Source organism: Mus caroli, chromosome 11 (genome assembly GCF_900094665.2).
Source record: "Mus caroli chromosome 11, CAROLI_EIJ_v1.1, whole genome shotgun sequence".
NCBI classification, from domain to species: Eukaryota; Metazoa; Chordata; class Mammalia; order Rodentia; family Muridae; genus Mus; species Mus caroli.
In genome coordinates this window covers 69,331,364-69,354,082 of record NC_034580.1, presented here as the reverse complement: position 1 = coordinate 69,354,082, position 22,719 = coordinate 69,331,364, and the positions used below count along the sequence as shown (strand labels likewise).

Genomic DNA, 22,719 nt, shown 5'->3' with positions numbered 1-22,719 from the left:
GGCTTGCAGAAGCAGCCACTCACACATATGTAAAGAGCTGGGCTGGTTGTGTGCTAATAAAACTATCTAGGAAGAGAGGAAACAGGCTGGTCTTGGCCCCGAGGCTAGTGTTAGCTGCCTCCCTCCTGTTGAACAGCAGTGTTCACGCACTTATAGACCTTACTCACACACTTACAGACCTCACTCATGCACTCACAGACCTCACTCATGCACTCACAGACCTCACTCACACACTTAACAGACCTCACTCACACACTTACAGACCTCACTCATGCACTCACAGACCTCACTCACACACTTACAGACCTCACTCACACACTTACAGACCTCACTCACGCACTCACAGACCTCACTCGGGCTTTGCGCCACAGGCTTTGCACTCCTGAATTATTATCTCCCATTTTCCTAAACACATTTTAAACTGTAAGTGTATTCATTGACTTGTTTATTTTTGTGGTGCTGGGGATCAAACCCAGAGAGTTTTACATGTGCTAGGCAAGGCTACCATGTTCCAAGCCCCTAGGGGCTTTTATTTTGAAAGGAAATTCTAGAATGCTACTCTATCTACAAAGCCATTGTCACTGTCCCTTGTTATGAAATGAAGGCAGTTTATGTCTATATATGTGTGTGTGTGACAACTACAATTGCTGACCAATCTAAATATTATTCTGGTTTTCCCAGTTCACATGGACCTGTCTGTCTGTCTACCTATCATCCATCCATCCGTTCATCTATCATATGTCTGTCTATCTATCTGTCTGTCTATCTATCTATCTATCTATCTATCTATCTATCTATCTATCTATCTATCTATCTATCTATCTAACATCCCTCGGCTATATGCATTCAGAAATCAGAGGATGACTTTCAGAAGTCAGTTCCCTATATACTACGTGGGTCAAGGAGTTAAATTTAGGTCTTCAGGGTTGGCAGCAAGTGCCTTTACCTGCTGAACCATTGTGCAGGTCCCTTACATGGGTTTAATTGTATGTGGTGTATGTATGTGTGTCATGCATATTGTATGTGTTTGTGTGTTTGTTGTTCTATGTTGTTTTATCCATTCGTAGGTTCCATAGTTAAGAAACAGATTCTTACTACAAGGCCCCCTACATTTATAGTCACACCTGTCTTCTGCTCCTCCACCTCTGCTCTTCCCTCCAGTTCCTAACTGTTGGCAACCATTTATTTGTTCTCCGTTTTTATTTTACAGTGTGATAGCACTGCACCGATATGGTATACCATTATCTTTATTATCAACTTTTTAGTTAAAAACCTTTGGGGCTGTTCTGCTCAGCAGATTATCCAACTTCTCAAGTGTGTCATGACTTTCTTTTTTTCTTGTCCCTCTCCCTCTGTTTCTTCTTTCTTTTCCCTTCTTCCGTCCCCCTTCCCTGTTTATTTCCTCTCTCCTTCTATTAATATGAGATAGAGTCTCACTGTATGGCTCAGGCTAGCCTTGAACTTGGTACCTTCCCAAGTGCTAGGATTGCAGGTGTGTGTCACCATGCTTGGCTTAGGCACTGTTTTGATTGCTGAGTAGTAAGTAGTTCATGGTCTGTCTGTACACACTCTGTTTAGCTATCCATTCACTAAGACATCAGTCAGGGTTGTTTCCAGCTTTGGGGAATTATGACTAGAGCCACTGTAAACACTGTTGCATAGGCTTTGGGTTTTTGGAACTATGGTTTCATTTCTCTGGGATAATGGCCTAGCAGTATAAATTCTAGTCTCATGGTAAATTGCATGTGTAGCTGCCAGACCATTTTCTGGAGTGATTGTCTTCCCATCAGTGTGTGGGCAATCCAGCTTTTCTGCATCCAAGCCAGATTCAGTGCTGCTGGCTTTGAGTTTAGCCCTCTTGGTGCATGCGTGGTGTACCACATCATGGTCCAGTCTCCACTTCCCTGCCGCCTTAATGGTGCTGAGTGCCTTTCCGTGTGCTTGGTTGTCATCCATGTGTCCACTTTGGTGAAATGGCTGCCTATGTCTTTTGACCATTTTCTAATAGTGACTTTTCATACTGCTAGGTTTTTATTGCAGCTTTACTGATCCATATTTCTTAATACTGTGTAGTTTACAACAGTAAGAATTATGTCCACAGGTGGCTGTGGTGTGGTCACAGTGCCACAGCCATAATGATCTAATTGCAGGGTGTTCTCACCGCCCTTCAAAGAAACCTTACACCCATGAACAGTCTCTGTTCTGTTTCCTTCAGTTCCTGGAAGATACCAAATTCAAAGCCAAATAGTCTGCTTACTGGCTCTCTGGATTTATATTATATAATATATATATATATATGTATATATATATATATAAACACTATAAGTGGAAGAATATTTTATGTGTGACATTTTTGACTGGTTTCTTTCACTTAGATAAATGTTTTCAGGGTTCATCTATGTTGTAACATGTATCTCCCCTTTATTTATGGTCAAATCATGTTCCATTGAATAGATATACCACATTTAAAAGAAATCTGTTTGTTGGTTGACAGATATCTGAGTTGTTTCCACCTGTGGGTTACATACAGTGCTGCTCTTGATATTCATGAACATGTGGGTTTGTGTGTGTGTGTGTGTGTGTGTGTGTATACGTTTTGATGTCTCGTGGATATATACCCAGGATGGAATTGCTCAGTGGTTGTTAGCCTTTTGGTGAACTGACAGACTGTTGACAGTTATCTTCCCTGTTCACAAGGAGCCATGAATACTGGTCCTGAGTACTCTGTAACTTCACTCATACTTGGTCTGGTCATCAGACTCATCCTAGTGGTTGTGAAATGAGGTCTTATTGTAGTTTTGATTAATAAACACTTTTTGTTTTGAGACAGAGTCTCACTGTGTAGCCCCAGCTACCCTTGAATTTGCTCTGTAGACCCAACTGGCCTCGAATTCACAGAGCTCTGCCTACCTCTGCCTTCTGAGTACAGGGATTAAAGGAGCATGCTACCAGCTGAGCCCTACTTTAGAGTTTTGAGAATTCTTTCTAGAGCCTTTTTGGAAGCCCGTGATTGGTTGTTCACTTTGGGTCATGATTTTGGTGTCGAGTCTAAGAGCTCTTTGCTCTGACCTCTGCTGGACTCCAAGGCCTCCTGACTCGGGGCCAGCACCCAGCCCCGCAGAGTCCTCCTCCATTAACCCATCCTCTAGCTTAGGACAGTTACAGCAAATGTACTAGACAAGAATGAAAGGAGAAAGGGACCTGGAGTGTGGACAACCCTTCCACTCCACACTCAGCCGACTCTTCTCATTCCTTCCCTGGCCTCTGTGTTTCTTCCAGACCCTGGAGGAGGAGCTATTTGGGAATAACGAGGAGAGCCCAGCTTTCAAGGAGTTTTTGGATCTCCTGGGGGACACCATCACACTGCAGGATTTCAAAGGGTGAGTTCTGTCAGGGGCCCACAGCATATACGGTTGAGGGCCTTGGTGGGGGTGAGGGGGCAGCTCTGTCCTGGGGAACTCTGGGACATTTTCATCTTCTGATCCCTTGCTCATGTACCTGCCTGAATTCCTGAAGACTCAGTGGTCCTAGGAATAACCCAGAGTGACAGGTTGGCTGAAAGGCAGTGGCCTCAGCAGCGTGATGAGCTCGCTCCTGCTGCGGTTTGCCTTTCTAATTACGTTCGGCTCAGACTGGCAGCAACACGAATCCACCTTCCCTACCACTCACCTGGCAGGCGGAAGAGAACCCTGGGCCGTTTGGAAGGAAATGACCCGATTTGGATAGCGCTCAAAGAACAGATAATTAAGACTTCACGCAAACATAATAACCCTCTTGGCAGAAATCCACACAACAGTGTATGGTCCTTTAAATGGACAGAAAGCTAGAATATTGGGACTATCGTTTGGAAGTCTCTGGTTTTGATTTTCCTAAGGAAAGGCAACACTTCAGCTGGCATATGGCTGAGAGTCCTAAGACAGCCCCTGCCCAGGAGCCAAAACCAGCACCTCACATCTTGTGTAAAAACACTTAGTCCAGTTGCAGTAGGCGTTTACATAATTACTGTCTTCCTTAGCTTCCTTCTCCCTTTTTCTCTACCTTTTCGCTCCGTGTTCTCCTTATTTTTGAAGTCACTACTGTTGCTGGAGTCAGTCTACACCAGGCTTAAAATCCTACCTCTGCTACAAGCCCTAAGATGTCGGGCCAGTGACTTTACCTGGAGAAGATCCCGGTTCCTTATCTATAAAAAAGGGAGATAAATATAACACGATAGCACCTCCAAGGTCACAGGGAATTAGAACAGATAGTGCAGACAAAGCAGGTTTGGAAGCTGAGTGCCTGGCAGTGTCCTTTTGGCCCTTTGGGTCTGAGGTGCATCTGTTTTTTTTTTTTTTTTTCCCCTCCCAGTTGCTGAAGACTGGTTCTAGGCTGGCAGCCACATCTCTGTGAAGGGGGAAGGGCTAGCTCCTGGAAGGCCATCAGTTCCTCCATAACTTCTCCTTCCTGCCTGGGATGATACAAACATGGAGGGGTTTGGTCTCTGCAGGAGCTGGCTGCTTAAAGCCAGTCATCTGTCCCTTCTTCTGTGGTCTCCCAGTCTCCTGTGGGTTCACCCACATCCAGTGGAGTGACTCTTTGCCCTGGCTCTTAACTGATGACTTGGACAGAACAAAGGCTCAGCCTTGGGAGCTTTGGGAAGCTAGGCCAAGTGTTTGTGGGGGGTTATGAATGGATGGTCATCCCACTTGAACCACCCCATGGAGGATGCATAACAAAGTCTTGAAGTTGAGGCTCTGTTTGTTGTCTTAATTAACTAGTTAGTTAATTTGGTTGTGTTGTAAGACAAAGTCTTACTCTATAGCCCAGGCTGACCTCAAACTCAGGATCATCTTGTTTTGATCTCCAAAGTGCTAGGCTTACCAACATGAGGCCACCAGGCTGGACTTTGTCTTTCATATGGATGACAGATGGTGGAACACTGGGCTAGGCTGTTCAGAAGAACAGATCTTCACACCTCCCTGTCTTATACCCTTGTTGGCCCTCAGCTCATCTCTTCTCACCCACCTATCTGCTCTTCATCCATAGTGTCACCAAGATGCCACCCCACCTCACTCCTTCTCTCCTGCTCTGTTTTATGTCAGTTTCCGAGGAGGCCTGGATGTGACCCACGGACAGACAGGGGTGGAGTCAGTGTACACCACTTTCCGGGACCGGGAGATCATGTTCCATGTGTCTACCAAGCTGCCCTTTACGGATGGTGACACCCAGCAGGTAACCAGCACAGGAAGGCAGGGCCAAGCTACAGGTCCCTCTCAGTTGCCAGATATGGACACCACACCCGGTTAAAACACTTTCTCGAGGCTCAGTGGGACAGTACTTGACTAGCAGGCAGGAGGCCCTGGGCTCTATCTCTAGTATCAAGGCCAAAAACTTCCCCTGGGAAGTCAATGAAGGGTCAAGCTGGGGGCAAAGCAAACAAGGTTGATAAGGCTGCATAGCAGATCTGTAGATGGGAGCTGGAAGCCGGTAGAACAAGGTGAGTGCTTGACTCTCAGCAAGTCAGTGGCTTCAGAATGTGGCTTTTGAGTAGTGTCTGTGTCACTGCTGTGATATTCTCTAGGTTTCCGAACAGTGGGCTCCTAAGAGATCCACACCTGGCATGTGCCTGCTTCTTGTGGAACCTCTGTCCCCTATCCTGGCCCTTCAGCCCTTCTGGGTCTTTGCTGCCCTATGACTGTGAAGCTTGCATGAGTAGCCTCTCAGCCTCATTGCCTGTCCCTAACCTGGAAACTCTGTGAGACCTGTGGCTCCAGCATTAGCTAACTTTCTCCAGGCTTGCTGCTTTGAGCTGCACATCCCTGGGGCGGGTCTGGCTTTGGCAGCTGATCCTGATTGTTGTGACAGCAGTGACCCCATCCTGCTTCTTTCCTCCTTCCTATCTCAGGGAACACGGGAGGGCCTCTTGACCAGTTTGTTTCTGCCTAGGAGCAGGGATGTGAAGTCATAAACACTGTTCATGGCTCCTTGGGAGTAAAAGAAATTGGCAAGCGAATTATGATTTGGTTCCCAAATAACTGGATGTTCCAGAAACAAATGGCTGTGAGATTTGTTGTGTAGCCAGAATGGGTTTTCCCTGGTGGTTTCTTCTCTGGTCCCTGTTTTTTTGTTTTGTTTTTGTTTTTTTGTTTTTTTGCAGTCCCTTTCACAGTAGGTCTCCGAGGCTTCTTACGTCAGGGTCATTTTGCCCTGGCATGTGCTACAGAGCTTGACTCTTGGCAGGGACCAAATTAATGATAGTTCTTTCATTCTTTTTGCGAAATGAGAACTCAGGTGTGTGTGTGCGCTTGTATGTAACAAGTGAGGTCATTTGCATAAAAGCCTCCAGAACCGAGTTCAGAGATTACTAGATACCCTAAATGAGAAAATCAGTTAGAAAGGGCTGAGCACAAGTCCTGCTTTCAGGATGCGTTTAATAAAGGAGCAAACACACAGGCAGGACCTGGCATGCAGGAAGACCTTGACATTGATAATCATATGTATGAATAGCAGTTCACACTTCCTGGCACACAGTAGGGGCTTGTGACCTAGAGCGCATGGCAACGCGCCCGGCACTGCTGGTCCATGGGTTCTCCCCTAGCTTGCTGACCTGCACTGCTCTCTGTCCTCACCTCTGGTGAAATGATCTGCCTCCTCTGTGTATATCTCCTGACCACCCTGCCTGTGTTTTCAGGACGCCTTTGTGGGTAACTGCTGAGCCCTCTGCTGTGCTGCCACTGCTTCTGCTCCTAAAGCTGTCACCTGCCAGGGAGCAGCTGACATAGCCATGGCTGACAGACTGCTTAGTGGGTTTTTTAGGTGGCTTCTCCTGTGGTTGCCTTTCTTCTGGATCAGTTATGGCTGTCTCAGGGACAGACCTCCATTCTCTCCAGGGTTCCGAGTCCAGGCTCTGTACACTGTTGTTTATAGCACTCAGGCCAGCTGTTACCTAACAACATGGCTGTCTTTTTCAATTCTCCTTTTGGTAATTCCCACAGACTGAGAGAAACAGCTCCCCAAAGAGTTAGCCTTAGAATTCAGGGTTTATAGACGGTAGGATAAAGAGGAATTTGCTGTTGAGCTCTCTCCTGTTTTGGGGGTGGCCCTAACTCTCATAACTAGGAGGTATTTTCTGTACCAATGAGGCACTTTCTGTTTAGCTGCAGAGAAAGCGGCATATTGGGAATGATATCGTGGCCATCATCTTTCAAGAAGAAAATACACCGTTTGTCCCAGATATGATTGCGTCAAATTTCTTACATGCCTACATTGTCGTTCAGGCTGAGAGCCCTGGCACAGAGACCCCATCCTACAAGGTAAGGAAAAAGCCTCCATTGGGGATAGTCATGGGCCCATGTACATCCCTAGGGTTGGAGGGCTTAGTGACAGCAAGAGACACCAGTTCATACCAGTATTGCAGTCCCCATGGTTGGCCCAGCTTCTGGGATTTGGAGCCTGGCTCTGGGTAGAAAGTGCCCTCTGAGGTCTCCATCTGCTGCTGGTAGCTCTTCAGCTTCTCATACAACAGTGAAGAAGCCCTGAGCACTGGCCACTGTGATAGCATTAGCTAGAGTAAGCCAAAGGAGGAGGAGGGGAGGAGGAGGGGGGAAAGGGAAGAGGAAGATAAAAGGAGGAGGGGAGGAGGAGGGAAGGAGTAGAAGGGGGAGGAGGGGAGAAGGGGAGAAGGGGGGAGGAAGGGAGGAGAATGGAAGGAGGAGGAGGGGAGGAGGAGAAGGAGAGGTGCAGAGAATGGTCAGGAAAGGGGAGAGGAAGACAAGAGAAGATGAAGGCTAGAGAGGCCTCACAGACCCTGGTCTCTGCATCAGGGTGGTGTGGACAAATAAACAAATTTAATTGGAAGATTTTGGTGAGAATGCAAGACCTGGGTGAGACTCATGACTGGGGACTTTTCTTTCTTTCTAAGATGAAAGCTAAAAATGTTATCCTGGTCATTGCTGGTGACACATGCCTGTAATCCCCAAATCCTGGCAGATGTGAGGGCGGGGGCAGGGGGTCAGGAGTTACAAGCTAGCCTGGCCTACATAGTTGAGACCCTGTTAAAAATAAATAAATAAAAAGAGGATAAGGAGGGCGTGGGAGATGAGGGAGATTAAAGGAAGTTCGATTTTAGACAGTGTACACTGCATGCAAGTGTGGAAATAGTACATTAAACTCCATTAATATGTATAATTAGTACACGCTAATTTAAAAAAGAGGAAGAAAGAAAGAAAGAAAGAAAGAAAGAGAAAAAGAAAGAAAAAGAAAAGGGTCACCTGCTGTAACAGGAGGAGGTGTGTAGGATATAGTAGACTGTTTCGGCTCCCAGCCCTCAGCATCAGACAGAGACAGGACACACTCACTCCTTTGTCCTCTTCACTGGCTGCTTCTTCACCTCCCTTCTTTCTCCTAACCCCCAGGGCAGCACGTCTCTGTAGTCCATTGGTTTGAGGAACCTAGGACCCATAGGAGATAGGCTGAGCTGGGGATTTTAGGGTAGGGCTAGGTAGGCTCCAAGCCCACAGAAATCTTGTGAGTAAAACCAAGTGCTGGTTTCTGTTTGTTTTTTGTTTGTTTGTTTCCTGGGAAGAGAGATCAGAGTTCAGTTCCCACAGGGTTCCCTCACAGAACACTGGGTACCAGCATCTTAAGACCCCTTCCCACTACTGAGGCAGGTTTGAATTTGTGAAGATGCCTGTGTCTTCTAAGGTGCTCCCCAGAGCACCCCTCCCCCCAGGCACAATGGGTGATGCATAAACTGTGAGGAGAACTGGGTTAGATCCCTCAGGGCCTCCTGGCTGACACTGGGCCTTAGCTGAACCCTGAAGTAGGAGGACCAACAATGAAAAAGGAGAGTAAAGGCGGGAGGGACCCCAGAAGACAGAATGACGGAGCAGCTTGGGGTCTCTGCTTCTGTCTCTTTGTTGATGTGTGATTGCAAGTCAGTTCCTTCCCTCTCTGGGCCTTTGTTTCTATCTTTGCAAAACAGGAAATCTGGATTTCAAAACCTCAGGGTCCTTCTAGCCATGGCTACTTATGGGAGCAGAGACAGGCAGGATGGGGTATGGGCTGCCAGATGGTTTGGGGAACTCTGTGTTGAAGGTGCCCTTTTGTACATGTAGGTCGACAGGGAAAGTAAAGACAAAAAAACCTGAGTGACTGATGGTGGCTTCTGCGCTGGGCCGGGCTTTGCATTACAGCAGTCTTCTTCGTCTTCTACGTGTGTGTGTGTGTGTGTGTGCGCGCGCGTGCGCGCGCGCGCGCGCATGGAAATCAGAGGCCAACTTGCAGGAGTCAGTTCTCTCCTTCCACTATGTGGCTCCTAGGGATTGAACCCAGGTTGTTAGGTTTGGTGGCAAGTGCCTTTAGCCATAGAGCCGTGTTTCTAGCCCCTTGGACAGTCTTCCTGAAGCCTAACAAGGCCCATTCGCCTGCTCATAGGGAAGAGATTGAATCTGATTGATGCTGAGGGCTCTTAGAGCCACAGAGCCAGGGAGCTGGGAGCTGGAAGTCTTCCCAGGAGCCTCTGGGGCATGTGAGAAACCGGCCCCGTGGGTGTGTGTGTGAAGTGTGGCTAGAATCGGATCACTTCTCAGGTAGGGCTATCTCATTCCCATCACTCTAGATTGGAAAGAGATTCCAGCTCAACAATCAATAGGATTCCCCCATCCTTCCCCACAGGGGCCAGTCCACCTCACTCCTGGAGTTCTGCCAAGGTTTCAAGTCTTGGCTGTGAAGCAGGCGACTGGGGAGGGCCTTCCCTTGCCTATCCTGACTCCCTCTGAGCAGCCCTGCCAGTCTTCTGGGTGGCAGGCCATCCCTGGGCATGGGGGCTTTGTTGGGTCTCCAGCCTTCCCTCTCTGAGCCCCCCTGGGCATCTGGTTGTAAGCCGAGAGGAGGGGATGGGACCGAGGTCAGAAGAGGAGCTAGGATAGGGATGGGAGGTGGATGGACATTACCAGAAAGGTCTTGGGCCCTGCCCTGCTGACCTGTGGATTTAAAGGCATTCCGAAGACCCTTACCCTGTCAGAATAGACTACTTTAATTCCAGTCTGAGGAGGAGGGGCCGGGCCAGGGAAACAGCTGGGCCTGCAGGCATCTGTGCTTTGTCCCACGTGTCCCAGATACCCAGAGTGGGCAGCCAGATTCTTGTTCTGAGATGGAACAAAACAAAACAAAAACCAAAAACCTGACACACAAGCTTGATAAGTCCCCAGATTGTCTCTGCCCTCGATACTTGTGTGTCTGTGTCCCCCCCTTCCAACATAACAAGTACACATGTGCACTAGACTTGGGCCACCAGTGCATGGTTGGTGGCTGGGGGTGGGGGTGGGCTGTGTCTAGCAGCTGGGGTTCAGCCAGAAATCTTGTCAGTGAACACAAAACCATTTCTTGAGACTCTGAGTACCTCAGTTTGGGCCATATAAATGGCCTTGAGCTTGTAAGAAGAAGGCCCCATTGACCGAAGCTCTGCTTCTCTCCACTGGCCCTGGCAGGGCCCCAGGCTGCTTGCTCACCCAGTCTGGCAGACTCTTGCATCTGCCCTACTTCACAGGACAGAGTGGTTGGCAGCCTGCCAGGGCCTTCACGTCAGCCACTGCTAGTGAAGGGATAGGGCAGCCTCCCCAGAGCCCTGTAGCCTCAGGGGCTGACAGCAGGTGAAACTTAGGTACTTGCACGAGAGAGGAGGTGAGAAGTGGAAGCCACCTGCTGCAGGACCACCCTTGTGCTGGAGTCTCTGGATGGTCTTACAGTCCAGCCTCAGCATCTGGCCAGAGCCTGGATGTCCCCCATCCTCATTCCCAGCCAATGCCCTTGGTATCTCTGTGCCCAAGCCTCAGCCAGAATGAATGGCTCCACATGTAGAGCCAGGCTTCAGACCTGGGTCACTGCCTGTGTCAACTTGCAAAGAGCCCCAAGCTCTCCTTGCAACCAGTATTTACTTGTTTAAAAAAATTATTTGTTGTTGTTGATTTTGTTGCTGCTGCTGCTACTGCTGCTGCTGGTGGTGGTGGTGTGTGTGTATGTGTGTGCATGAGTGTGCATGTGCACATGTGTACTTGTTATGTTGGGAGGGGGACACAGACACACAGGTATTGAGGGCAGAGACAATTTGGGGACTTATCAAGCTTGTGTGTCAGTTTTGTTTTTTAAATCTGTGGAGCCATTTCTGTGGTCCAGTAACACTCTAAGTGAGTTTGACTTATGGCCAGGTTAATGGGGCATCAGAGTTGGGTTGGAGCAATCTGGATTCTCTGTGCCCCTTTCTCTGGCTTTGGGGGTGCTTGTTCCATGTCTTAGCCATCTGTTTCCTCATCAGTAAAATGAGCAGTAGTTCTCAGTTCCCTTCTCTGGGATGGATGCTGTAATAGGGTAGGGAGGCAAACCTCCTAGCCACCACCTGCACTGTCTGTACTTAGGGTCTCAGTGGTTCCCCAGCCCAGGGCATCATCTGGCCAACTTGCTTCTGGCCCCTAGGAAGGCAGAGGGAAGGATGCTGGATTCCATCCCATCCAACCCACTAGAGGAGCATCATATGGGGCTCGTGGGTGATGCTCACATAGACATTCTGTGTTCTGGGAAGGAGGGAAGAGGTAGGTTGGTCTTCTGCAAGGTGTGGGACTCCTAGTCGGTCTTAGTCCACATGAAATTGTTTCATTCAGGTATCAGTCACTGCTAGGGAAGATGTGCCTGCCTTTGGCCCCCCTCTGCCAAGCCCACCTGTTTTCCAGAAGGTAAGAACCTTTTCTTTTATACTTGTCCCATCCAAGACCCCAGATCTCTGTACCCATGTGTCAGTAGTTGGAATGGGCTTGAATGTAGACTGGGAGCATTGTGGGGAGCTCCTGTTATAGCTTTGGGGGTATCTCCTTTCTGGATATCTCCCACCTCACCCTTTGAGGTCAATGTGGCCCTTGTTGGGAGTTTGATGCCAGGGTTGTCCTCCTGTTTTTAGAAGGACTTTTATACTGTGCTCTAGACCCAGGAGCCAGCCTCAAGCATTGCCTCCAGTGACCAAGGTGCCCTATGGAGGGTGGGTTTCCCAACACTGGGGAAGCTGGCTTTCAAGTTGGTACATTAGCAGGCAGGCCTGGCCTTGGCTGGAAATGACCGGATATGAGAGGGCTAATGCAGGGGTTCTCCTGCCTTTTTGTCACTGTGGTTGGAGGCGTTTGACTGACAGCAGAGGCCAGGAGAGTTCTGAACCTCTTCCACCTATTTCAGGGCGCAGAATTCCGGGAGTTTCTGCTCACCAAGCTCACGAATGCAGAGAATGCTTGCTGCAAGTCAGACAAGTTCGCCAAGCTGGAGGTGAGAGGGCCACACTGAAAGTCTCCTCTGGGCTTGTTTGCTTCATCCTAAGCCCTCAGCTCTCTGTTGCTTTGGGAACGTTTTTTTTTTTTTTTTCCCTTGGTAGGAACTCATCTAGATTCTAGGTCTTACCTGCCAATCATTAGGTTTTTAGGTTTTTTTTTTTTTTTGAACATGTAGTATGTCCAGGTCTTGCTCTGTTACCAAGGATAAGTGAGACATCACTTCTGTACTATGTAGTGCCCATGCTGGTAGAGGGACCTTTACAGAAGAGAAGCTAAGATTTGTAATACAGTGTATTTACTGTATTATACTATGGGCCATGATGGAGCCAGTGGGTAGTGACTGCTTCTGCTAGGGATAATGGAGGGTGTGTTCAGGGAAGACTTCCTGGAGGATGTTGCTTTTGAGCTGATGAATCTTGACATCTGACAAAGCTTTTGCATGAAGAGAGTCTGGAAAGTCATTCAAGACTCAGGGAACAGTCAAGGCCCAACAAAATCAGACATTGTTGGGTGGGGGTGTGGCCAGATGACAGCCTCCTGTGGCTGGAAGACGGGACTGCAGATGGTGGCTGCATTGAATGGAGCAGGGTTGTGGCTTGCAAGTGGTAGGCACTATGAAGTTTTTAAAGTGTTTGACTCGCATGTTAGAGACATCATTAGCCAGCAGGCATTAGAGTTGGAGGAGGAGAGGTTGAAGGGGAGATAGAACAGGAACTGGCCAGTTAGAAATGATTAAAGAGTCTAAGAGGCTCAATAAAGGCGAACCCTTCACAGGAGGCACTGGGCTAAACTGCAGGTAGGCGTGTCCAACCAGAGGCCTGCAAGCCACATGTGCCTCAGGGTAGCCATGAGTGTGGTCCAAGCAAAAATCATAGACCAGTAGGTATAAAACATTATGAACGTTTCCCTTGGTAACTGCCTGTGAAGTTCTTATAGATTGGCATTGTGTCACACTGTCAGAAGGTTGGACTGGGAAGACATGATGGACTCCTAGAAATAAATAAGGGCAGGGAAAGTGGAATTGTGGGGTGACTCAGTCTTTCAGCTCAGGCTCGGCGGCGGTGACATGGGGACAGTTGGGAGAGGAGCTTTGTTAGGACTGTGGCCTGCAGAAAGGGCTTGTCCAGTCTGTTGTGTCTGGAGTCCCCCTGGAGGTTGCTTGCATGCCCCTGGTTGCTACCTGGCTGTTACAGAACCATGGGCAGAGGGGTTGTGCATATAGATCCTGGTCTGAGATCTGGGGTGGGGGTGGGGTCCCCAGGGTAAGCCTTGGAAGAGCTGGTATGGCAGGGAGAATGAGAGGGGGGCAGGCCTGGAACATTTGTGCTAACTGCAGCATTAGTGAGCATGAAGCCCATTCTCCTAAATCCCACCGTGGCCAGGAGCTGGTGACCGAATAGCAGCCCTCAGACCAGGCATCCAGAGCAGAGAAAAAAATACACGTCTCTCTCTGCTGTTGGTGTCTGTACACCTGTATATACCACTCCTTTGTAGGACCGGACCCGAGCTGCTCTCCTGGACAACCTTCATGATGAACTCCACACACACACTCAGGTCATGCTAGGCATGGGCCCGGAGGAGGACAAGTTCGAGAATGGGGGCCATGGAGGATTCCTGGAGTCTTTTAAGGTATGGTCGCAGGCTGAGTTTGGGTTGCTGTGGAAGAGGGCAAAGAACGAAAATGGCTAAGTTATTGGAGATCCAGCCTGAGAACCCAAGGACTAGTCAGAAGTGACAGGATGGGGTGGGACTTTTCAAAGGGCTGGGGCATGGTGTGTGAGATTGGAGCAGCCAGCGGTGATTTCAGAGCATGGGGTATCTCCATGCTCTCTCCCTTGGCCTGGACCATCTTCAGCCCAGGAAGTCTCATAAGCAGGTAGGTGAGTGCGCAGAGGAGAGCACGCCATATGAACTAAGACCCTTACTGCTTCCACTGTCTCCCTCTGTGGTTCAGGGTGGAATGGTGGGACTGAGGTCACAAGCCTTAGGGTATTTAGTAGCTAGGTTGGTTGCTGCTGCGTGGTTCTTCCTTGCTGGCAGGTGCTAGGGCCTGGTTGGGGGTGGATGAGTGGGTGGAGCCACAGGCAAGTCTCTCCAGCTTTGAAAAAGAAAAGTTTTACCTAGAATGAGCTTCCTGTCCCCTGAAGGACTCAGATGACCACAGAACCAGTGAGGGGTACAGGTGGCTCCATTATCATGTCCTGGCTGCATGCTTGTTGGTCCACACAGCACTTATATTGGCATCTGACTTGATCCTGACTATATATATAGTCGTGTACGTTTGGATAGTGATGTCTGGATATCCCCTTTAACACACAGGGGTGTGGGTGAGTGCTGGAGGGCAGGCTACAAGAGGCCGCGGGGTCTCAGGACCCTGCACCTCAGAGGTTCACACCTAGATTTTTCTGACTCTAAGCTTATGTTTCTGCCAGGTTTTCCACTAGAGAGAGATTCATAAACGTGACATTTTGAGGTATTAGGATTGGGGTTATATGCGCTTTTAAAAGTACCCAGCTACAGGATACTGGGAAAGACCTTTAAAGTTCCTAAGGCTCAGCTTTCTTGCTAAGGAACCAGAGGTAATAAATTGGACCTCTGTCACCTTGTTGTGCGAGTTCGTTGGAACAATGCCCAGAAATTGCAGATTGCCTATGACACAGTAAATACCTTTCGCTGTGGTAATAGGGCACCCATTAACTGTGCTGTGTAGGTTGCATATAGACTTAAACTTCCCAACTGTCATTAGAGCTCTGTGTGGAAGGCTGGAATTGTGGCTATAATAATTTTGGCATAATAATTCACACTCAATTTTAGTAATTGTAAGGATAGTTTTACGTGTGAGGAAACAAAGACACAAACACTAAATAATTAGTCTTAGGTCACCCTGGAGACAGAGTTGAATTCAGGTCTCCCAAATTCCTAACAGCTACATGATACTACTCCCTCCCAGTTTCTGACCATGAAGATTCCACCCAGACTGGCCAGGCCTGGACAGGTCTGGGTCAGTTGTTCACTGCCCAGCTGACAGCTGAGAACAGGCAGAGCTCTGCTGGCCCTAGCTAGAACCAGCTGCTGAGATTCCTCCTGAGGGTGGGAGGAGCCGAGGTGCTTGTCCAGGCTGTTAGGAGATTCTTAGGGTTTCTGGTATAGTCTTGATTGAAGAGGCTGTGAGAGAGGAGAAGCCAAAGCCGGGTGCATCTAGATGCAAGAGGAGCTGGGTGTGGAGGAGCCTGCCTGTATGACCCACATTTGGGAAGCCAAGGCAGGAACATGACGAGTTCAAGGACAGCTTGGGTTACATCGTGAGATTCTTCTTTATTTCTGTTGGATTTTGAGAAAAGTGAAGGACAGAGGGGAAAAGGAATGGAGAAGGAAGAGGGAGCCATGGTGGACAGATTGTCTTGCCAAAAGGAGGGTCAGCATGAGGCAAGGTAATAGGAGACAGGCTTGGGCCAAGGGAAGGTAGAAGATCGTCCACTTAGTGTCCTCCTGAGGCTCCAGGGGCTCTGCCCCATCTCGTATCACACCTATCAAAGTGTTCCGCTTCCCTCCCACAGTAAATTAATTTACGTAGCATGATCAGTGCTGAGCCGCGGTTGACAAGCTAGTAAGATGCTGTGCTTTGCAGACATTCTATGAACACTGGTTGCTTTGAGTCCTACAGGTTTTCTTTTGTATGTAGGAGCTATATATATATATATATTTTTTTTAAGGTTTCAAATGTTTCTGTAACATTGTATGTCGGCTCTGGACATTCTGCCCATGGGTCCACTGGATGAGGTGGCTCAACAGCCGAAGGATGGTGGCTCCAGGACAGTTTGCTCAGTCTTTTGCGTCTGTTAGGAGTGGCCGTTGGTTTGTTTCACTTCAGGGTGTCTGAGGTATTCCTAGAGGGGCTTTCAAGCGAGGGCATTGCTGCAAGACTCTTTTATGACTGGCCTATAAGCCAGTATAGCAGGGACTTGTGTTTTAACTCTGTGGTTGAAGGCAGACCCGTGTTTCAATTCAGATTTCATACCTGCCTTTGAGGTTGTGAAGTTGTGGGGACAGATAGAAGGGGCCATGAGGGTCAGGCACACAGAGTGAGCCTCTGGAGCACTGATGACCATGGCCAGTGAGTTTCTCTTCTCCTAGAAGGAGACCTTGGCTTCTCTTGTCAACCTCTTCAGTGTTGTTGATTCAGGTCTCCCATGTGGAGAAGCCTGGGCAAGGGGGCAGGCATGGCCCTGGCCCAGTTCAAGAGTCTGTCTCTAGTGCCTTAGGCAGGAATATGGTGTCAGGATTACTGACATTTGTTTGGGATTAATCCTAGACCTCTGTGGGATGTCTCCAGAATAAAGGGTTATCTGCAACGATTTCAGGAAGAAAACGCGTGGCTCGAAAGTTCTCTCACAGGCAGGCACGAGCTAAGGATGCGCAGGGATGAGTGACATTCCACTCTCTATCCCCTTCAGACTGGTCTTCCCTAGAGGGCCCCATCCCAGAAGCAGACCAGCTGTGGCCTCTGTGGCCTTGGGTTGTGTGCGCCCCATGGGGACGGTTCATTCATACCTCACTTTAGTTCTGGCTGTGAGTGGAAGCTTCCCCTTCAGGAGACACGCACTGGTTGCTTTGTGGACACCTAGACTTGCTTGTAAACCAAGTGGCTTGGAGGGATGTCAGGACCTGTCAGGTCTACTGACATTTGGAAGTTTTCATTTTCATTTAGATGACCATCTGAGAATCTACACATTTCTAATGGAAAAGACTCATCTTTGCAGTGTTGCGTTGGATGAAAGATGTTTCTGTGGCTCAAGGGGGTGGCTGTGGCCATGTTCTTGGGAATCTCACAGTTTTTTTTTTTTTTTTTAATCTGATGAAGAAGCTGTGTATCACTTCCTTTTGGAAGGTATTTATCTCTAGATCACCTGTAATGAAGTAAAAAGAAAGAAAATGACAGTTGATTTGTTCATGTGGTATGGGTATAGCACATATGGACCCTCGTTTGAGGAACACTGGACTGGCTCAACTCTCTACTGTCTTCATAATATGGAGGCAGGGGTAGAAAACAATGGGACAGAATTGGAACCACAGGGAGCAGGGAGGCAGCAGGCTAATTTCTCTCACCCTTTGAGGAACTGGTGTAGGTAGTGCATGGGTCTCACCTGACCTCTAGTGGCAGGAGAGGTCAACAGACATCTCTGGCAAAGTCTTTTTTGGGGGTCCTGTAGCTACAGGCCTGCATGACACCAGTAATGGTGGATGGGGGATTGTGATGGGGCAGACACAGTCCCCAGCCTTTGACATCTCTGCCATTCCTTTTGCTCCATGGAAGGGGAAGTCATGGTACTAGGGATGGATAGCACTGACATCTCAACCACAAGCATGAGAGAGAGATAGAAAGAGAGAGAGAGAGAGAGAGAGAGAGAGAGAGAGAGAGAGAGAGAGAGGAGTGGGGTGCTCAGGCCTTGGCCTGGCTCTGCTCAGCTTATAGGTTGGAGCCATAGTCTTTAAGTGAGCTACCAGCATGTTCCTGCTGGAAGAACAGAAGACCTTGATGGAAGCCATCTCAGCAGGCAGGAGACTAGTAATATCTTTGTGTCAGAGGCCCTGCCTCTGTTACTTCTCTTGGGGTTTGGATGGGCATTTCCACTCTCCCCCAACCCCCACCCTGTGCTAATCTCCTTGATTTTTGTCTCCGATGATGAGTTTGTTAAGTTGAAAGAACTCATAGAAACCTCTTGTAAGGAGGCTGTGGTGCTGGTGGCTGGGCATTGAGGTGACACTCGTGGGTAATGAGAAAGCAGTACATTCTTCCTCTGTCACCTCACAGCACAGCAGTGGGGTGGGCTGAGGGCTGGGGGCCATAGGGACTGAGGGAGATCGGTGCAGCTAGAGGTGATCGGCCGGGAGGACGGCAAGGGACAGTCACGGGAAATGGCCAGCATGGTTGGAAATGTAGGCGAGATTCCCGCTCTGCACACAGGACTGAGGGTCAGGGCACCCACTGCTGGAATGAGCTAGAATGGAGGACTCAAGCAGGGGTCAGGTGATCTTTATCAAGCACAAGTGCCCCAGCCTCCTGAAGCTAATACAAAGGCTTCCATGACTGCCCTTCCCACTGCCTTCCTCATGCTATCACTACCCCCTTCTCCTCTGCGTCCCTCTTCCCCTTTTTGTTCCCCCACCCTCACCCCCTGTCTTCTGATTCTGTTGCCTAGATTGGTAGGGATGGCACTTCATTCAGTTGCCCATTGGACCACAGTATGGAAAAATTATTTAGATGTCACTGGACAGTTTCATTCAAATCAAGCATTGTTTTGGGTCTTAGCGATGACCATCACTTGTCTTCACTCTAAAATGGGGGCAGGAGAGCTGACCTGAGTGGGCAGATGTCATCTCAGGGGTTAGACACACACACTGTCTCATTTCATCTTTGTGACAGCTCCTCCTGCCAGGGAACCAGGGCTTCACCCTTCCTGTTGCCAAGAGCAGGAGAGCAGGTGACTGACACCCTGCCCAGCCCTGGAATTCTGTCAGTTCATTGGGTCCTCAGATTCTTTCTGTTGACTCGGACAGTGGCACATGGGCATCTGAAGACACTGTCCTCCCTGACATTGGCCTTTGACATTTTTATGAGAGTTGGATCCCCAAACCCCCTGCTTTCCTGTCATCTTTAATTCATCAGCCAGTGAATTGCTCCATCTTGGCCTTAATCTCTATCCCATCTCCACATCCTTTCCTTCTCCCACCTCTCTCTCCTTCTCCCTCTTCCTGTATCTCTCCTTCCCTTCCCTCTCCTCCCCCCTGCCCTGCCATCCCCTCCTCTCCCTCTATCCTTCCTCACCCCTTCCTTTCCTATCCCATTTCTTTTGGAGATGGGGTCTTACTCTACAGCTCAGGCTAACCTTGACTTCTCAAGTCTTCCAAGTTGTATGGATTACAGGCACACACTCCCATATCCAGCTCTGTGTTTTCAATCTTGGGGTCTGGGATCCTATCTTTGAATCCCAGCTCTGTCTCTTAGTGGTGTGTGACATTTTATTTGTCGCTTGAGAGATTTTCTATTCTCTCTATACCTCAGTCTTGCAAGGATTCATCAGATTGTGTGTATGCAGTTCCTTAGACTGGACACGTTACACAGGGCTTGTTATTCATACTTGGATCCTTTCAGAGCATGCGAGACTGAGGGCTAGATCAGAACACAAATGAAGAGTTTGAAGTGGTGGTGACAGTGGTGGTGACAGGCCAGGGGAACAACCATATAAAAAGATGCTGGCATTTACCAAATCATTTGTGTCATGTAAGAAGCCTTTCTTCCAGTCTAGGCACATATCCTCAGGTTTCAATGAGTCCAGGGAGTCTCTGATGCTTGGGTGGTAGAATGAATCAAATATTCTGGCTCTAGCAACCAGTGTCCCAGGAACACTGTTGCTAGGCAACTCTTCTGTGGTTCCGAGAGGGGAGAGGTGTCATCCCTCATGGGGCATCTTTGATTCAGACAATAGAGGCTACATGATGTTGATTGGAGGCTGGTAGTCCTACATCTCATTCGTGGCTTGTCTTGAGGGCTGTGACATCTACCAGCGGTCTTTTTGAGTCTCTGTCCCATGTCAGGTGGAATGGCAGGCAGGATGAGGCCTTTCACCATTCCAAGGTGTCAAAGGTGTTCCTGGGGTCCTGAAGAACAGTGTTTGCATGGATGTATGTGGGAGCTCTTCCTGATGTCTCAAGGGAAGCAAGGGGCTTCGCTCTTCCTCCAGAGACATTCCTTAGGGGTAACGCACAGGCCCGAGTCCAGCTGTAAGGGCACCGGCTTCAGCTTAGTCCATATCTGATGGCTGGTGCCAAGTTCTGAGACTACTCTGTCTTGACAGGCTCACACCATGGTGAGGAAAATCTACTAATTGCTGTAGCAAGAAGTCCAGGTGACTCTGGCACAGCTGGTCAAAGCACATGTGTTCTTTCCCTTTTCCCTCCATGTGGTCCTGGCCTCTCCAGCTTTGTCATCAGGTTTGGTCTCCCCGATGGCTTCAGTGCTTTCAGATGCTTTCCCCAAAGCCATCAGCAGACATCCCTCCAGCTTCTCTAGTAAGGGATAAGTTAAATTAGTGCTTTAGATTGAGCCTGAGTACTTTGTATCCCAGGGAGGAGGAGGAGGAGGAGGAGGAGGAGGAAGAGGAGACATTGAAATGCATGTTGGTCCTGCCAGCAAGAGATCTGCCAGTTGGAGTTTGGTACCTGTACTTGAGCCACTAATAGTACAGGTGTCCAGGAGCCTTTGCTCTTTAGGCCCCAAAACAACTGACACAAAGAGACCATCATCACAGACACTGGGTCTTGCATTATTAGCCTCCTCTTAGAAGTGTGTTTTGAGCACTCTTGGATGCATTACCTCTTTGGCCTCAGTACTGCAATTCTTGTTCCTGGCGTGGTGCTGAGCACACAGCAAACACACTGTGCTTAATATCAACACCAAGAGAAGCTGCATGTGTGATGTGCTGGCCTCTCCTTTAAGAGCTTTATAGGCTCTCAAGGCTACTCCTTGTGTTGACACACCCTGTCCCATTGCACATAAGTCTCAAAGAAGCTTAGCAACCTGCAGGGTTCCCAGCTAACGGGGCACAGCAGGGAGCCCAGGCATGACTCCTGGCAGCAGCATCTAACACTTTTGTGCTTTCTACCACTAAGTTGTGTTGTCCAGCCATCTTATTGAGAAACTAGATAGATGACCAGAGGACAATGATATAACGGCTTGGGGCCACTGGAGAAAACCTCTGAAATGTACCTACATTTCAAACACCATGGAAACAAAACAGAGTGTTATCCCAGGGAGCCAGGATCCTGGAGCACTTTGTTGACTGGGAGTCCTGCCGTCGTTGGAGCTGAGTTCCAAGCATCAGAAGCACCTCTGGTCCTGCACAGAGCAGTATTGTACCCTAGAGAAGTCTGAGGAGGGATTGTCACCCCAGGTCCAGCTCTTCTAGGGGTCCAGTCACCATTTCTATGGCTCAGTTATTCTCATTTTCTCATGCACCATGACAAACCTGACTGTCCTGGTTGTCATTGGCCAGACACTTAACAGCTGGCCAGTACCCACCCAACCTGCCCCACATTTTGCTTTTTGCCAGTTATAAGTGAACACAAGGTTCTGTACCCACAGAAGTTCCTTTGTGTGCCCAGTCTGAGCACATACCTCTTTGAACAGCCATGCAGATCTTGTTGTGTTGATCTGGAAAGTATAACTTCAGTTCTCTAAGTCCAAGGGGTGGCAAGTTGCAGCTTTGGGTCAGAGATGAGCAGGAACTTGTTACAGGGTTCTACATCAAGGGTGGATGGAACTGCACAAGTCACACCTGTGGTCACAGTGGGGAGGGAAGTCCAGTACACACTTAGGAGGAAGCTTAGCTTTGTGAACACAGAGCTGATGTGTGGTTGAGGACGTGGTAGCTCAGTGGTAGAGCTCTTACCCAGCATGAAGGAGATCTTAGGTCTTTTCCTCAGTGACAGACAACACACACACACACACACACACACCCCAAAATAAAAAGGAGTTAGTGTTCAGCACCTGTGTTTAGCCTCCATCCTTTATGGAATCGTGACACACTCATTTTATAGACAATGAAGCTATACCTCAGAGAGGTAGAGTCGCTCACTAAACAGTGTCATTGAGGTTTGCTGAGCTGTAGGACTTGCTTCCGCTCCCCATAAGATGAGGATAGCAGGTTGGCCCACCTTGCAGCACTGAGCCCTCAGACCCTGCCTTGAGAGAATTTAGAGATCTCTGTAGACACCAATTACTGAGGCGTGGACTTCTGTAACAGTGTGTACATTCATTGCTCGTGTGTGCGCATGTGTGTACACTTGAGCCCAGGGCAGAGTGTCATCCAGTAGTACCAGGTTCTGACTTTCAGACCTTTCTCACTCTGTACCCTTCACAGAGGGCCATCCGTGTGCGCAGCCATTCCATGGAGACCATGGTGGGTAGCCAGAGGAAGCTGCATGGTGGGAACCTCCCTGGCAGCCTCAGCGGGGGCATTGTCCACAACAGCATGGAAGTCACCAAGACCACCTTCTCGGTGAGTGTTTTCACACTGGGCCTGCATGTGGGGGAAGAGGAGGAGGGAGGAAGGGTGTGTCCCATGCCAGGTTTGGGCTAGGCAACTTTAGCAGGGCAAGCTGGTTGATGGGCTGGGGAACACTGAAGCTGCTGAGGAGGTGAGCCAACCTCTGCTTGATGACAGTGGCTCTGTGGTACTTCTAGGCCAGGTCGCCTCTGGGGTTGGCTTGTACCATGAATTGTTCTCTGAGTTTTCTTAAGAACTGAGCTTGGGGACTCACGAGGTAGACCCTAATTATTGATGATGGTAACAGTGACCACACCAGCTTGCTCTGCACCAGGCACTGAGCTGGTGACTGATATCCAAGATCCTACCTGATCCCTGTCACG

At 48.9% G+C, this 22,719-nt stretch overlaps 1 protein-coding gene across 4 annotated transcripts in view; it reads left to right on the top strand.

Moving 5' to 3' along the window:
- Rap1gap2 (RAP1 GTPase activating protein 2) overlaps nucleotides 1–22,719 on the top strand; it is a 201,578-nt gene that overhangs the window by 165,113 nt on the left and 13,746 nt on the right. For all 4 annotated transcript variants that reach the window (XR_003838023.1, XM_029483716.1, XM_029483717.1 and 1 more), the window contains 7 exons: nucleotides 3,280–3,380; nucleotides 5,082–5,211; nucleotides 7,137–7,292; nucleotides 11,637–11,708; nucleotides 12,199–12,285; nucleotides 13,785–13,919; nucleotides 22,211–22,348. Coding sequence is in view for 3 of the 4 variants with exons in the window: in XM_029483716.1 (XP_029339576.1) it covers nucleotides 3,280–3,380; nucleotides 5,082–5,211; nucleotides 7,137–7,292; nucleotides 11,637–11,708; nucleotides 12,199–12,285; nucleotides 13,785–13,919; nucleotides 22,211–22,348 (819 nt within the window). In the remaining variant the exon portion in view is untranslated. The remainder of the gene's footprint in view (nucleotides 1–3,279; nucleotides 3,381–5,081; nucleotides 5,212–7,136; nucleotides 7,293–11,636; nucleotides 11,709–12,198; nucleotides 12,286–13,784; nucleotides 13,920–22,210; nucleotides 22,349–22,719) is intronic.